The sequence below is a fragment of the Medicago truncatula genome, chromosome 3 (genome assembly GCF_003473485.1).
Source record: "Medicago truncatula cultivar Jemalong A17 chromosome 3, MtrunA17r5.0-ANR, whole genome shotgun sequence".
Lineage (NCBI taxonomy): Eukaryota > Viridiplantae > Streptophyta > Magnoliopsida > Fabales > Fabaceae > Medicago > Medicago truncatula.
This window is the reverse complement of record NC_053044.1, coordinates 30,033,785-30,051,269: the sequence shown is the minus strand read 5'-3', so window position 1 is coordinate 30,051,269 and position 17,485 is coordinate 30,033,785. Positions and strand designations below refer to the sequence as shown.

The following is a 17,485-nucleotide window of genomic DNA, read 5'->3' as shown; positions in this document are numbered from 1 at the left end:
AGGCCCAAATTTCTACAAATTTTGAAAGCTCTTTTATGTAGAACGAGAATACTTCTACATTACACACACTGTTCTCATTGACATACAAATATAAGCAAAGACTTATAACAAAAGAAAACATAAAGAAATGCATGTTACAATTTTTTTGAATTATTGCATTCACACACATGAATTATCTATACCTTACCTACCATCAAATACTACAGGTACAAAATAATTCAATGTCCTTTTAGGACCGCACTATTTATTTTTCTTCTTTATCCATAAAACTACACCACCAAAACAATTCAATATTAAGCACCAATCTTCTTCCCTCATCACACCCCCCAAGATTCCAACAATGTCCCCTTCACCATCACCAATCTTCTTAACTTTTCTCATCTTTCTCTTCCATTTTCAACACACCTCATCCTTCACCCTCTCAGTAGAAAACCCTGAACAAAACATCATACTCTCCCCCAAAAAAACCTTCACAGCAGGTTTCTACCCTGTAGGACAAAATGCTTATTCCTTTGCCATATGGTTCACCCAAAAACACAAAAATCTCAACAACACTACCATTGTTTGGATGGCAAATCGTGACCAACCAGTTAATGGAAAACGCTCAACACTTTCCCTTCTCAAAACTGGAAACCTCGTCTTAACAGATGCAGCTCAGTCCATTGTTTGGTCCACTGAAACCACCTCAACAAAACCACTTGAACTACTATTACATGAAACAGGTAACCTTGTTCTTCAAGAACAAAGCAGAAATGGTTCAAGAAAAAACAATATTCTATGGCAAAGTTTTGACTTCCCAACAGATACACTTTTACCTGACCAAACCCTAACGAGGTTCACGAACCTCGTTTCATCAAGAAGTCAGACGAACTATTCGTCTGGCTTCTACAAACTATTTTTTGACAATGATAACATTCTTCGTCTTTTATATCAAGGACCGAGAGTATCTAGCATTTATTGGCCAGATCCTTGGACTACAAGCAATGGTGCAGCTGGTAGTGGTACAAGAAGTACTTACAATAGTAGTAGAATCGCGTCGTTGGATTCGTTTGGTAGTTTTAGTTCTTCTGATGATTTTGTTTTTAATACTGCTGATTATGGAACTTTTTTGCAACGTAGACTTACACTTGATCATGATGGTAACGTTCGCATTTATAGTAGAAAAGATGAGGAACAGGGTTGGTTTGTTTCGGGTCAATTTCGTCAACAACCTTGTTTTATTCATGGAATTTGTGGGCCTAATAGTACTTGTAGTAATGATCCATTGACTGGTAGAAAGTGTTCTTGTCTACCTGGTTATGTTTGGATTAATGATCAAGATAGTTCTCAAGGTTGTAGACCCAATTTTGAACTTTCTTGCAGTAACAAGACTCATGATGAGTTAAGTTTTTTGGCTTTGTCTCATGTTGATTTTTATGGATATGATTACGGATTTTATACGAATAAAACTTACAAAGAATGTGAGACTTTGTGTGCACAATTGTGTGATTGTGCAGGATTTCAGTATACTTTTACAGCTGAATATGGTGGTGTCTATTGGTGTTATCCGAAAATTCAGTTACTTAATGGCCATCGTTCGCAGAGTTTTCTTGGATCATTCTACTTGAAATTGCCGAAAAGTAGTGGTTTTGTTGATGAGATTAGGATTCAACAAAATAGCAGTGGAATGGTTTGTGAGAGGAATGGAGTGGTAAAGCTTGACAGAGAATACATGAAGAAGAAAGAAAATGGTTCATTGAAGTTCATGCTTTGGTTTGCTTGTGGATTAGGAGGATTAGAGCTTTTGGGATTTTTTATGGTTTGGTTTTTCTTGTTTAGGAGCAGCAGAAATTCTGATGAGAATCATGAGTATGTTCTAGCAGCAACAGGGTTTAGGAAATTCAGTTACTCTGAATTGAAACAAGCTACAAAAGGTTTTAGTCAAGAGATCGGAAGAGGTGCTGGAGGAACTGTGTATAAGGGTGTTTTATCTGACAATCGAGTTGCTGCGATAAAGCGTTTGCATGAAGCGAATGAAGGAGAGAGTGAGAGTGAGTTTCTTGCCGAAGTTAGCATCATTGGAAGGCTTAACCACATGAATTTGATTGGTATGTGGGGTTATTGTGCTGAGGGAAAGCATAGATTGTTGGTTTATGAGTACATGGAAAAGGGTACTTTAGCTGATAATCTCTCATCAAATGAACTTGATTGGGGTAAGAGGTATAACATTGCTATGGGAACTGCAAAGGGACTTGCGTATTTACACGAAGAATGTTTGGAGTGGATTTTGCATTGCGATATAAAACCGCAAAACATACTTGTTGACTCCGATTACCAACCGAAGGTAGCTGATTTTGGTCTGTCCAAGCTATTGAATAGGGATGACCTTGATAATTCAAATTTCTCGAGGATTCGAGGGACAAGAGGTTACATGGCACCTGAATGGGTTTTCAACATGCAAATCACTTCTAAAGTGGACGTTTATAGCTATGGAGTCGTTGTGTTGGAGATGATTACCGGAAAGAGTCCAACAACAGGTATCCAAATCAAAGACAAAGAAGAGTTGTGTCATGAGAGGTTGGTAACATGGGTTAGGGAAAAAAGAAGAAAAGGAGTAGAAGTTGGTTGTTGGGTGGCACAAATTGTAGACCCAAAATTGGGATCAAATTATGATGTAAAGAAGATGGAGACATTGGCAAATGTTGCTTTGGATTGTGTACAAGAAGATAAAGATGTTAGACCTACCATGAGTCAAGTTGTTGAGAGGCTATTAAGGGATGACCATGATTATTGATAGTGTACACATTTAATACTTCTGTTTCCATTATTTTCTACATGTAATTTGATTCAAGGAGGATGTTATCACAATTTTGGAGGTAACATTTAAATAATTAGTGTTTAGAATGTGATCATAGTTTTCACATTTCTGTTGCTTATATGCCTGTTCTATACTTGTCACGAAGAAACAAGCTCCATGTATCCAATGACCTTGAAACAATATTTCAAAATCGAATAAGACGGTTCAATCGGTTAAACCTTAAACTGGCAGTGTCTAAAATTTGGTTATTTGAGTGGTTCGATCACAGTTTTGTCTAACTATAATTCTATAACCATAAAGTCTCGCTGGTTCGATGTATGGTTCGGTTTTTAAATTGCATTGATCACACAAAAAGTCTTCTAAAATACATTGAGGTTCATATAGGAGGATCCACCTTTTGCAACTGCTATGTCACAGATACCCTCAAGCTGTTGAGCCATTTCCCTGAAAGGAAACTAAGCTAGAGAAATGTACAACACTGATAGTCAAGTCTACTATCATCAGTAGATATATTAATGAATGAATTGTTTCATGTTTGAAATAAGCAAATGCAATGGGATAAATTGGTTAGTTTAACAAAGTTTTCAAAGAATTGATTTCTTCAGCTTCCAACTCTTGAAGTGCATTCCAAACCACGTTGCATAAAAACCTCAAATCATTTTGATTAAGCATTATTTATTCCTAGATCAGCTAATTGTGCTGAAGTAATTCCTTTTATATGCTTTCTATGATTGAATGTCAAAATTAAAGTCCAACATGAGCAACTAGGAATAATACTTAGATTTACTTATAGATGTTGGTCAAAGTGTGAGTCCAAAGTTAAGATTCAATAAGAGAGAAAGGGATAATTGTAGATAGCAACACTTAAATTATTAATTTGACTGTTGTAATTGGACCACTATTTTTATTTTCAATTTTTTATGTAAAGATTCCATTAAGATTAGTTATCACTTTATTTTTTGTTTGTTTGTAACTTTGATAGAATTCTTAAATGAGTATATATATTGTTTTGGTCCCAAGGAAAAAAACAAACCCGGCACTGATCCCATTTTTTGTATGTTACATAAACAACTTCAATTTTATGAAATATTAAAATCAAGAACAAAGAATAAACTAAAATAATGCTAACCACTTCTCTGAAACCACTTTAAATATTATAATCATATATTTAAAAATTAAGCATAAATAATAATTATTAAAAAAATAAATAGGTTAATAACTATGTGTCATAGTTAGGGATCACAAAATCCGCACTCATGTATCTACGGATAAAATCTGTCACGGACTCAAAGTGGATACCTTAATGGATATCAATGGATAAAATAAATGGATATTTCAACTACTTGCTATTTAATGGATTCATATTTGATTGATCCGCATCCACAAATACCTTTACCCACTAGTAAATTACATTTATCACCGTGAATTTGTTGAATCAAGAAGTTTTATTTTGTCGAATATGATAAACTTTATTATGTTTTTTTAAGCAAGAAACTTTGTTTTTCTTAAATGTTATGAATTTTAGTTATGTTTGTGTTGCATCAAGAAACTTAGTTTTTATTAAATGTGATGAACAATATTCATGTTTTTGCTTAATCAAATAACTTTGTAATTAACTTTTTTATTTGTTTAGAAATCAAATGTATGGATTTACTATGTATAAATATTGTTATTGTAATGTATGAATATATTATGTCTTAGATTGCCGCCCCTCCTGCCCATGGTTAGAGTCACCCCTCCTTTTATCCTATATTAATTTGGGTTTTTCTAACTTGTATAAGATTGCACAGCTTAAGCTCCAATAAATGCACTACTTTTTATATTTTTCTAAATCCTATTAATTAGCCAATTAATTAGACTTTTCTTTCTCTCTCTCCTTTTTTTTCTGAAACCCTCTCTCATACTCCCTCTGTCCCTTTTTAATTGTCACATTTTGACTTTTTACACAAATCAAGACAACAAATGCTTTTACTACTTTTGATACAACAATTTATCTTTTTTCTATAATAACCTTAATAATTTAATACTTCATTCCATATATTTCTCTCTCAGCAATAAATATATAAGGGTAATATAGGTAAAACCACATTTAATGATACATTGGACTTTGAAAACGACAGTTAATTGAAAACAAATTTTGTATGCAAAAGTGACAATTATAAAGGAACGGAGGGAGTACTTACCTACGGGTGCTTTCTACGTTAAAACCACTTTGTGACTTATTTTATTTATTTTTATTGTGAAAGACAACTGTAACAACATGAAACCATTCTTTTATATCGTGATGTGAACCAAAAAAACAACTATAGCCTCCCACTCTTTGGCTAACTACTCACCTGCAGACTTAATAATGAGAACAAATATATTAATTTGAAAGAAGAAGTAAGATTTTCTTTTGGTCTGTTACCCTATTTTCAAATGGTTTGGTTCCTTTTGAAAGAACGAAAAAAATATGAAAGTAATTGACAAAACAAATAAGAACAAATGAAGAAATAAAAAAAAAAAACGTGAAAGCAAAAAAAATATGTGAAAGCAAATTAAGGTATTAACTTAGTGTGGTATAACAATCATACGAGTACAAATGGTCTGGTTCCTTTCGATTTGCCATATCTTAACAGACTTTTTCAAAGTTGAAGGAAAAAGTCGCGTGACAAAAGAATAAAATGTTCAGTTTAATGTGTTTGTGGAATTTGAATTTTAACTTTCTCTATATTTCTCAGTGCACCGAAATTATAGCAGTTAATAGAAGAGAGATGAAAAAAAATCAATTTTCAAAAGAAAGACTAATTAATAAGATTTAGAAAAACAAAAAAAATAGTGCATTTATTGGAGCTTAACTGTGCAATCTTTGCACAAGTTAGAAAAACCCTATTAATTTAATGCTCAAATTATATTACAGTCAAAGATAAGATTTTCTCGGACATACAATCTCTATTCTTTTTTACAGTATCTCAATTCTTAATTGTTGCACTTTAGAATCTTGCTATTATCGCAGCTACGCACCGTCAAGATCCAACAATTTAAAAATTAAATGCACTTTGGACCAACTACAAAGAATTTGTATGTTTGAAAATATTATCCGAGATACCAACCATTAAAGTAAGAAGAAAAGTGCAAATGAAATAGCAGGGAAAACGACCCCAAAAATATTATTTCCCAAAGAAAATAGCAGTAAAGAAAATGACCCGGGACATATTTTCTCAACGAAATAGCATGGAAAAAATTATGCGGAAAATATTATTTTCATACTATAAAGTTTTTCTTTAATGACAATAATTTCATATATAGTATGTACTTCCTCCGATCACTATTATAAGCGCGATGTTTTTCGATCTTTTGATGCTTGATTTCCAGCCCTTGGAGAGCTTTCTCATAAAGTAAACTATCTTTGATCATCTTTAATTTCTCTAACAAGTGTTGCACTAACAGCTTCAGCAGCAACAGAAAGATATAAGTAGGGTTTCACCTTGTTCGGATCTTGAGAGCACATGAGGTCTTGATAACGAATGTTTGACATGTGTGAGACCAACTTCACATTCATAGATCCACTTGAAGGCTGCCTCTTTTCTGAGGAGCTTGAAGAAAGGGAGGGCAAGTTAAGCAGATTTCACAATGAAATGGGATAGTCCTGTTAGCATATATTGAAGGTTTGGATGCACTTTTTCAATGGAGCCATTCCTTCCTTGATAAGACGTATTCAAGAGCTTCTTCGACGGGATTGACATACTGAAGTTATTCACATGTGGCGTGAAGGCAACAAATATGCTGACTGGCTAGCAAACTTGAGTTTTTTTTTTTTTTTTTTCCATTGGGTCTTTGGCCCTCTTTTATAAAAAAAAAAGAACAATAATGATCATATTATTTTTTTTTAAATTGCACCTCCTGACCTGAGGTCTTGGCTACGCCATTGAGTGTCATATATAAGAACGTTTGTGTAGTTCAACTGTTTTGAGTTAAATGTTAAAGAGTTTGAGGTTCAGGGTCCAAATTCTGACAAGGAGAACAAATGTTCAGATCTAGCTCAGGGTATGCATAAATGTTAAATCTCTTGAGTGAGAGTTTTGACATTCAATGTGGTCTTATCTAACTCGATGAATTAATCTATACAGTTACGCGCACGATATCTAGGAAAAAAAAAAAGTACACTGGTATAAAGTTGGCACGTCCACATGTGTATACAAGGACAATCATTGTATCTCATAATTCATTCATCGAATCGTTTCATCTCACTAATGTCTTTGATAATTTCTACGACATTGTTTGGTTTCCTAGTAAAAAGGTTGGGTGACTTAATTGGGTAAAATGAAGAATTATGATCATGCCGTGGGAGAAGGAACGAAGACCAAAAAGTTACCCATGTTTTTATTTTATTTTAAGGAAGTTACCCCTGTTTTTGTTCACATGCCTTTTTGATTACCATACCATGTGTGTATATATATATGATGACAGTGAATAACAAAACAATCCAGCAATAACATATCATGATTCTAATGATTCATTCACCAATCTTCTTTACAATTTTCATTTTGCTCTTCCATTTTCAACATTCATTATCATTTTCCCTCTCAGTGGAGAGACATGAAAATGACATTATAGTCTCACCCAAAGGCACATTCACCGCGGGTTTTTATCCCGTAGGTGAAAATGCTTATTCATTCGCCATATGGTTCACTCAAAAACACAAAAACCTTTCCAATCCTACCGTTGTTTGGATGGCTAATCGTGACCAACCTGTTAACGGAAAACGCTCAACACTTTCCCTTCTCAAAACTGGCAACCTCATTTTAACCGACGCAGGACAGTTCAACGTTTGGTCCACAAACACTAACTCATCCAAAAAACTTGAGTTGTTTTTGTGCGACACAGGAAATCTCATTCTTCGAGAACACAACACTATTGTTTCCAATTTCTTGTGGCAGAGTTTTGATTCCCCAACAGATACTCTCCTTCCTGATCAAAGTTTCACAAGGTACATGCAACTCATTTCCTCAAAAAGCAAGAATGACTATTCATCTGGCTTCTACAAGCTTTTATTCAACTACGACAATCTTCTCTGTCTTATCTACGATGGACCTCAAGTTTCAAGAGTTTACTGGCCAGTTCCATGGCTCCTCAGTTGGCAATCTGGTAGATCCACCTACAACAGTAGCAAGGTTGCAATACTAAGTCCTTTAGGGGAATTCAGCTCTTCTGATAACTTCACTATAACAACTAGTGACTATGGGACACTACTCCAACGAAGGTTGTCCCTTGATCATGATGGTAACGTTCGTGTTTATAGCCGAAAACATGGACAAGAGAAGTGGTCGGTATCAGCGCAATTTCGTATAGGTTCTTGTAATATTCAGGGGATTTGTGGACCCAATGGCGTTTGCAGTTATAATTTCCGTAGTGGTAGAAAGTGTTCGTGCCTTCCAGGTTATATCAGGATCGATAATCAAGACTGGTTCCAAGGGTGCAAACCAAGCTTCCAACTTTCATGTGACAACAAGACAAGTTCAAATACTCGCTTCCAACACTTACCCCATGTCAAATTTTATGGATATGATTATGGTACTTACGCAAATTATACCTATAAACAATGTAAGCATTTGTGCATGCGACTGTGTGAGTGTATCGGATTTGAATACACATATCGGAAGCAAAGTGGTACTTATAGTTGTCACCCAAAGACAAAGTTTTTAAATGGGTTTCATTCACCACATTTCCAAAAATCAATTTTCTTGCTATTGCCGAAAAACAATATTGATTTTTCCCACGAGAACATTGTCAAGGATGATAGCTTGGTTTGTTCACAAAATGCACCAAAACAACTAGTAAGATTATATGTCAAAGGCAAAGACAATCGATCAGTGAAGTTCATGCTTTGGTTTGCAAGTGGCTTGGGAGGAATTGAGTTCTTCTGCTTCTTTATGGTATGGTGTTTCTTATTAAAGAACAGGAAGCATTCTAGTGAAGGAAATCACAACTATGTTCTTGCAGCAGCAGCAACAGGATTTACGAAATTCACCTACTCTGAACTAAAACATGCAACAAAGAATTTCAGTCAAGAGATTGGAAAGGGTGCTTGTGGAACTGTGTATAAGGGTGTTTTATCTGATAATCGAGTTGCTGCGATAAAGCGTTTGCATGAAGCGAATCAAGGAGAGAGTGAGAGTGAGTTTCTTGCTGAAGTAAGCATCATTGGAAGGCTTAACCACATGAACTTAATTGGTATGTGGGGCTATTGTGCTGAGGGAAAACATAGATTGTTGGTTTACGAGTGCATGGAAAACGGTACTTTAGCCGATAATCTTTCATCAAATAAACTTGATTGGAGTAAAAGGTATAACATTGCTATGGGAACTGCAAAGGGCCTTGCTTATTTACACGAAGAATGTTTGGAGTGGATTTTGCATTGTGATATAAAGCCGCAAAACATACTTGTTGACTCTGATTACCAACCGAAGGTAGCGGATTTTGGTTTGTCCAAGCTATTAAATAGGGACGACTTTGATCATTCAAAATTCTCGAGGATTCGAGGGACAAGAGGTTACATGGCACCTGAGTGGGTTTTCAACATGGAAATCACTTCAAAAGTGGATGTTTATAGCTATGGAGTCGTTGTGTTGGAGATGATTACCGGAAAGAGTCCAACAACAGGTATCCAAATCAAAGACAAAGAAGAGTTGTGTCATGAGAGGTTGGTAACATGGGTTAGGGAGAAAAGAAGAAAAGGATTAGAAGTTGGTTGTTGGGTTGAGCAAATTGTTGACCCTAAATTGGGATCAAATTATGATGTAAAGAAGATGGAGACTTTGGCAGATGTTGCTTTGGATTGTGTAAAGGAAGAGAAAGATGTTAGACCCACCATGAGTCAAGTTGTTGAGAGGCTATTAAGGGATGAGCATAATTAAGGCTATCCATTATTTTCTAGATGTAATTAGATTCATGGAGGTTGTTATCACAATTTTGGAGGTAACATTTAAATAACTAAGTGTTTAGAATGTGATCATAGTTTTCACATTTATGTTGCTTGTATGCCTGTTTTAAGCTCAATCTCAAATAAAATTAATATACGTATCATATCACCTCTTTTATCTTCCTGTTTTATACATGTCACGAAGAAACAAGACTCGTGTCTCCAATGGCCTCGAAAAATTATTGAAAATCGAATAAGAAATAAGGTCCGTGTGTCCAATGACCTCGGAACAATTATTTAAAATCAAATCAGATGGTTCAGTCGGTTAAACCTTAAATTGTCATTGTCTAAAATTTAGTTATTTGAGTCATTGAGTGGTTCGATCACAATTTTATCCAACTATAAGTTGAAAGTCTCACTGGTTTGATGTTCGATTTCTAAAACGTCACATTGAACACACGAAATGTCTTCTAAAATACATCAAGGTTCCTATAGGAGGATCCACTTCCATGATCCGTAAATTTCCAGTATTTGTTCTTGTGTGATCAATTCCTCACTTTTAACTCACCATTTTAACGCCAACCCATTTTTCCCCACATCCAATTTTTTTCTACTATTCGGACTTAGTCCAAGAATAAAGTGAATGTAAGCATTGGAACACTAGATAAAGCTATTTCCATAGTTGAATTCCACTGGTGTTTAATGCTTGAACAATTTCAATCATTTGGGAATTAGACACTGAAAGGAAACTACCTAGGAATGAATTGGATAGTTCAACAAAGTTTTCAAAGATTTATTTCTTCAGCTTCCAAATCTTGAAGTCCATTCTAAACCACGTCGCATAAACCTCAAGTCATCATTTTAATTGTGCTGAGGAAATTCCTTTTATATGCTTTGCATGATTGAATGCCAAAATAAAAGTCCAACATGAACAACTAGATTTACTTATAGATGTTGCATCAAGTACTTCAACTTTGGTATTGATGTTGCTCAAAGTTTAAATTCAAATGAAGATTCAATAAGAGAGAAAGGGATAGTGGTAGATAGCAACACTTCAATTATTAATTTGACAGTTCTACTTCTAATTGGACCACTTTTTTTATTTTCAATTTTTTATGTAAAGATTCCATTAAGATTAGTTATCAGTTTAGTTTTTGTTTGTTTGTAACTTTGATAGAATTCTTGATTATATACATTGTTTTGGTCCCACGCTAAAAAACAAACCTGGCACTGATCCCATTTTTTGTTTTTTACATCAACAACTTCACTTTTTATGAAATATTGAAATTAAGAACAAAGAATAAACTAAAATAACGCTAACCACTTCTCTTAGAACCACTTTAAATATTATAATTCAAATAATTTAAAATAAAAAATCTTTAGTTATATACGAGACTTTGATGGAATATTAACCTAAAACAACTTCTTAATTTCATTCAGTTTAGATTTCTTTTTTTAGAAACAATCCATGTCAATGTTTTTTATTATTTTTAAATGGAACAAGCATGCTAATAATGATTTTTTTTTAAATGTTAACGAGTGCCTCCAGAGCATTGTTAAAAGAACTTAAAGATAAATTTTTATAAAAAATTGTGTATTTAATGTAATGAAAGTTGTAATCTTTGATTTTTTTTAAATATATCTTAAAAATCGTGGTTGGACCTAATACAATCGACTTGTGAAGTGAGAATTATTCTCACTTGTAAACTTATGTTCGTATCACACATTTTGTCGGATATAAAACGTTTAACAATAATTTCTTAATCTAAAATCTTTAAAAAGGGTCCAAGGACAAATAAGGAAAATAAGGTAAATAACTTAAAATGATCCAATTACAACTGTCAAATTAATAGTTTTTTTTTTTGAAGGAGCTGTCAAATTAATAGTTGAAGTGTTGCTATCTACCATTCTCCCTTTCTCTCTTATTAAAATATTCACTTTGGGTTACTAAACATAGTATGATAATGAAAGAAGTAGGTGAAGTGAAATTTCCCTGACTTTACTTTTAGCTCCTTCTCCCAATTCCCACGGCTTGACCATAATTTGTATTGACCTTGGGTCACCCAACCTTTTACATTACTACTACATTTCGACATAGGGTAGAGTTTTTTCTATTTTCCCCCAATGCTAACTTCTTACACGTTGTCCAAAATTCTCAAATTTTTTTGTTTGAATTATATAATATGAATCTTGTAAAAAAATCAAAAATTAAAATAGGGTTAAATATGTTTTAAGTCCTTACGTTTTGCGCCCCTTTGAAGAATAGTCTTTACATTTCATTGTTTTTAAAATCCTCACATTTTATCTCTGTTATCAAAATTAGTCATTGCTGTTAATTCTCTAACGGAATGCTGATGTGCCAGTTAGCGGGTCCCAATTATTTTAAGGTTAAATTAATTTTTGCTCCCTACATTTTGCGTGACTTTGAAAAATAATCCTTACATTTCAATAAATGTCTTTAAAAACCCTAAAATAATAAGAATTATTCTTCAAATCATTATAAGAATATATACGTTGTGAATCATAAAAATTGTTGGTGCAATGTGGACCATATCAAAATCTTGTGTTTGACTGGTTCAAATTATATAATCTTATAGCTAATCCTAAAAAATTGTATAGATTGGTTTCCACCTTCGCCTTCTCCATCATTTGGTGCTCACGAATTCTTTGGAAGGCGTGAGAGGGATGGTGAACCTTCCCTCCTTCTCCCTCCATCTTCTTGTATTACAAATTTAGCTTTTGATGTCAAACATTTTGTATTATAAAATCCTTTTCAATTAATAAAATGTGTTGAATTATTAAATTTCATTGTCGATTTTATGTTATGTCAATTTAAATTATACCATTAAAACCATGTAAACACAATTCAGATTTTATAATCTGAGAAATGTCAAATGCATTTCGGATTATTAAATATGAAGGTGTAAAATGGTCATTTTAAAGGGGCGCAAAAAGTGCTTAAACTAAGAAAAGAAATTTACAAAGTTATTAGGTCTCATGGTAAAGTGGTATATCCTATGCAAAGTTCTATACAAATCTCCCAAGTCAAGATCTATGAGATTCAGTCAGAGTTAGAGGAGTATTTATATATCTAAGCAATATAGTATAAGTTTATCCGTACATAACTAGAAGATCGTCGATGCATTATGAAAGTTAATATTTTGTTCTTTTGGTAATTTTGAATAGAATAGTTCACTGATTTAGGTTGGGAAACGAACATCATTTTATTTATCATTTTGTGTAGGATAAAAAAAAAAAAAAAACGGATTAACTACTGGAAAGACAGACATTAACGTGTTTATTTGTCTGCTTTTTTATTTTATTTAGTTGTATATTTATTTTATCACACTTGATTATAATCTTTTGAAAAAAATTAAAACTTCTTTATAGTGTCTAATTTTGTTCACATTGTATTGAGTTTGTTCTAAATTAATAGATTTAACGGACTTTTTTAGTAAAAGATTTAAATTTATTATGAAATGGATAAAATTGTAAATGCCATAGTTTAAATTAAGTAGAAAAAAAATTCTGCTTAAAACTAATGTATTTCTTTAATATATTGATACAGATTAAATAATGAAATTTATCCCTAAAAATATTTTCATTTTTAAAATAATTAGTTTTAAGAGTTTTCATTCGTTCATTAAATTTTTCTAAAGAATGAGAACCAAAAGAAAACAAAAACTGCTTCAAGTGAGAAGCTTCATGCTCTTGGTTTATTATCCGCCTTCAAATGAGTTTATGAGCTTACGCTGGGACCCATCGATTTTGAGTTGGATGCGAAGAGAGTGGTTGATAGTTTCTTATCTCCAAAACATGGCTCTACATAATTTGGGATTACTATCCAAAATTGTTAGACAATCCTTAAGCAATTTTATGAAAACTAAGGTGTTGAGTTTGTGCGGAGACAAGTAAACGAAGTTCCTGTACAATTTAGCTAAGGTGTTCATATTACCAACTAGTTTGTAGATTTTGGTTGAAATACCAAATTATATTAAACACATTTTCATTAATGAAATGATATAAGTTGGTTTCTCCACAAAAAAGTGAGAACCTTGATTAAAAAGTGAGAACCTATTTCAATTATTTCCGACCACAAGTTTTTCCTTGTGTTTTTACCTGATTTCTCTGTCTGAGTGCAACGCTGTGTTGTTCATTGTCTTGTGCGGCGTCGTTTGATTTTGCATCTTGTTGTGATGTCTGTTTGGTTCCTATTGAAAGATTAACTTCGATCAATCATAGATTCAACCAATGATTTTGACGTCAGCGTTGCAGATCAAGAATCGTGGGTATTATGATAATTTAGATTTTATCATATTATTTGTAAGCATTTTGGCGTTGTATGCTATTAACTTGAGTGTCGTAAGTTTGTTGACATATTCACATTGATCGTATTATTGTATCTGATGTGTTCTATCAATTTGATGACGGAATATTGTTTTGCTTATGTAAAAAAAAAAACAAAATTATTTCAGACCAATTAATGCAAGGTTGGGTGACATTGTCAATGCCGTGTGGGTTGGGTAAAGTCAAGGAATTTCGCTTCACGTACTTCTTTCATTACCGTACTACGTTTATATATGATGGCAAATCGTAAAAAGATTATCCAGCAATAACAATTAAAATGATTCATTCACCAATTTTCTTCACAATTCTCGTTTTGCTTTTCCATTTTCAACATTCATTATCATTTTCCCTCTCAGTGGAGAGACATGAAAATGATTTTATTGTCTCACCCAAAGGCACATTCACCGCGGGCTTTTATCCTGTAGGCGAAAATGCTTATTCATTCGCCATATGGTTCACTCAAAAACACAAAAACCTCACCAATGCTACCGTTGTTTGGATGGCAAATCGTGAACAGCCAGTAAACGGAAAACGCTCGACACTTTCCCTTCTTAATACCGGCAACCTCATTTTAACCGACGCAGGACAGTTTAATGTTTGGTCTACAAACACATACTCACTCAAACAACTTGAGTTGGTTTTGTACGATACGGGAAATCTCATTCTCAGAGAACATAACACAAATGGTTTCATTTTGTGGCAAAGTTTTGATTTTCCAACAGATACCCTCCTTCCCGATCAAAGTTTCACAAGGTACATGAACCTTGTTTCGTCCAAAAGAGACACCACCAACTATTCCTCTAGCTGCTACAAGCTTTTCTTTGACAACGATAATCTTCTCCGTCTTCTCTATGATGGCCCTGGAGATTCAAGCGTTTATTGGCCAGATCCTTTGTTTCTTGATTGGCAAGATTCTAGATCCATGTACAATCATAACAGGGTAGCAACATTAAATCGTTTGGGAAACTTCAGTTCTTCAGATAATTTCACTTTCATAACAAGTGATTATGGAACAGTGCTACAACGAAGACTTACACTTGATTTTGATGGCAATGTTCGTGTTTATAGCCGAAAACAAGGGCAAGAGAAGTGGTTAGTGTCAGGGCAATTCGTCCAACAACCTTGTCAAATTCATGGAATTTGTGGACCTAACAGCACTTGCAGTTATGGTCCAATAAAAGGTAGAAAATGTTCGTGTCTTCCAGGTTATAGCATAATCAATAACCAAGATTGGTCTCAAGGGTGCAAACCAAGCTTCCAATTTTCTTGCAATAACAAGACAGAATATCGCTTCAAATTCTTACCTCGTGTTCAGTTTAACAGCTATCACTATGGATTCCGTAAAAATTACACCTATAAACAATGTGAGCATTTGTGCTTACAAATGTGTGAATGCATAGCCTTCCAATTTCGCTATATCAAGAAAAAGGGTGTGAATAATTGTTATCCAAAGACGCAGTTACTAAACGGCCTTCGTTCGACAGAGTTTAAAGGTTCACTCTTTTTGAAATTGCCAAAAAACAATATTGTTTTCTCCCCCGAGTATGATAACTTGGTTTGTTCGAGAAATAATGGAATAAAACAACTACAAAGATTATACGTTGGTGAAAAAGAAAATGGATTGGTGAATTTCATGCTTATGTTTGCAAGTGGCTTGGGCGGAATTGAGGTGTTATGCTTCTTTCTAGTAGGGTGTATCTTATTCAAGAATAGGAAGCAATCTAGTGTTGATAATCATGGGTATGTTATAGCATCAGCAACCGGGTTTAGAAAATTCAGCTATTCTGAATTAAAAAAAGCTACAAAAGGTTTTAGCCAAGAGATTGGAAGAGGAGCTGGAGGAACCGTGTATAAAGGTATTTTATCTGATGATCGAGTTGTTGCGATAAAGCGTTTGCATGACACAAATCAAGGAGACAGTGAGTTTCTTGCAGAAGTTAGCATCATTGGAAGGCTTAACCACATGAATTTAATTGGAATGTGGGGTTATTGTGCTGAGGGAAAACATAAATTGTTGGTTTATGAGTACATGGAAAATGGTACTTTAGCTGATAATCTCTCATCAAATGAACTTGATTGGGGAAAGAGATATGGTATTGCTATAGGAACTGCAAAATGTCTTGCTTATTTACATGAAGAGTGTTTGGAGTGGATTTTGCATTGCGATATAAAGCCGCAAAACATACTTGTTGACTCTGATTATCGACCTAAGGTTGCAGATTTTGGTTTGTCTAAGCTATTGAACAGGAATGAGCATGATAATTCAAACTTCTCAAGGATTCGAGGGACACGAGGTTACATGGCACCTGAATGGGTTTTCAACATGCAAATCACTTCTAAAGTGGATGTTTATAGCTATGGAGTTGTGGTGTTGGAGATGATTACTGGAAAGAGTCCAACAACAGGTATCCAAATCAAAGACAAAGAAGAGTTGTATCATGAGAGATTGGTAACATGGGTTAGGGAGAAAAGAAGAAAAGTACTAGAAGTTGCTTGTTGGGTTGAAGAAATTGTTGACCCTGCATTGGGATCAAATTATGATGCAAAGAGAATGGAAACTTTGGCAAATGTTGCATTGGATTGTGTACAGGAAGATAAAGATGTTAGACCCACCATGAGTCAAGTTGTTGAGAGGCTCTCCTAAGTCATTAACATAACTATTGATGGCATTCACAATGAGTAACCATCTCTCCTGTTTACAATTATTCAACTGTTTCACTTCTTGGGTTTCAATTATTTTCTAGATGTAATGTGATTTAAGAACTTATGATTAGGATATTACTTATTTTTTTTTTTTTTTCCCTTTCTCTAGAGTTAATTTAGTTTAATAATTACGGAAACGATTGGTTCTAATGTAAAAAAAATTTGATTTTGTAAAATTGATTTTAGTCAAAAATGGATTGAATGTAACCTGATTTAAATTTGTATACACTCGTATAAAAATGAACATGAAAAGTAAATTTGAGGTTAAAATAAATTATAGGGGAAAAATCTCTAAATTCTTATTTATCTGCCAATTTTCTAATTGTCACAAAGGTACAAGAGCTCTTTGTGCTCAATGCCCTTGAACACACGACAAGTCTTGTACAAATACATTGAGGTTCATATTGGTGGATCCACCTTTTGCAACTTCTTTGAAATGACTAGATGTTGTTGAATGAATTCTTTCAAGCAAATATTGGAAAGTTTATCAAAGCTTTTAAAGAATTGATTTCTCCAATTTCCAAGTCTTGAATTATGGCGCTGTTGAAATGCGTTCCAAACTAAGTTACAAAACCTAATTAAGTCGTTTTGTTTACGTATTAGTCGTAGATCAGCTAATTGTGCTGAAGAAATTCCTTGTATATGATCAACACAATCATCTACATTACTGACAGCAAATAAAAAAATTTCAAACATCAACAAATTAAAAACAATTTTCATTGAATAAATCATCAATT

General features: G+C 33.7%; 3 protein-coding genes across 3 annotated transcripts; all 3 read left to right on the top strand.

The window, feature by feature from the left end:
- The first annotated feature begins 246 nt into the window (after positions 1–246).
- Positions 247–3,021, top strand: LOC11415391 (putative receptor protein kinase ZmPK1). Its single transcript, XM_003599262.4, has one exon. The coding sequence runs from the start codon at positions 341–343 to the stop codon at positions 2,771–2,773; it is 2,433 nt and encodes an 810-aa protein (XP_003599310.1). The 5' UTR covers positions 247–340; the 3' UTR covers positions 2,774–3,021.
- A 4,257-nt stretch (positions 3,022–7,278) lies between these two features.
- On the top strand, positions 7,279–9,844 carry LOC11426116 (putative receptor protein kinase ZmPK1). Its single transcript, XM_003599263.4, has one exon. The coding sequence runs from the start codon at positions 7,279–7,281 to the stop codon at positions 9,691–9,693; it is 2,415 nt and encodes an 804-aa protein (XP_003599311.1). The 3' UTR covers positions 9,694–9,844.
- Positions 9,845–14,322: 4,478 nt separating this feature from the next.
- LOC11415392 (putative receptor protein kinase ZmPK1) lies at positions 14,323–16,778 on the top strand. The gene has a single exon (XM_003599264.4). It carries the CDS (start codon positions 14,323–14,325, stop codon positions 16,687–16,689), a length of 2,367 nt encoding a protein of 788 aa, XP_003599312.3. The 3' UTR covers positions 16,690–16,778.
- The last annotated feature ends 707 nt before the right edge of the window (positions 16,779–17,485 follow it).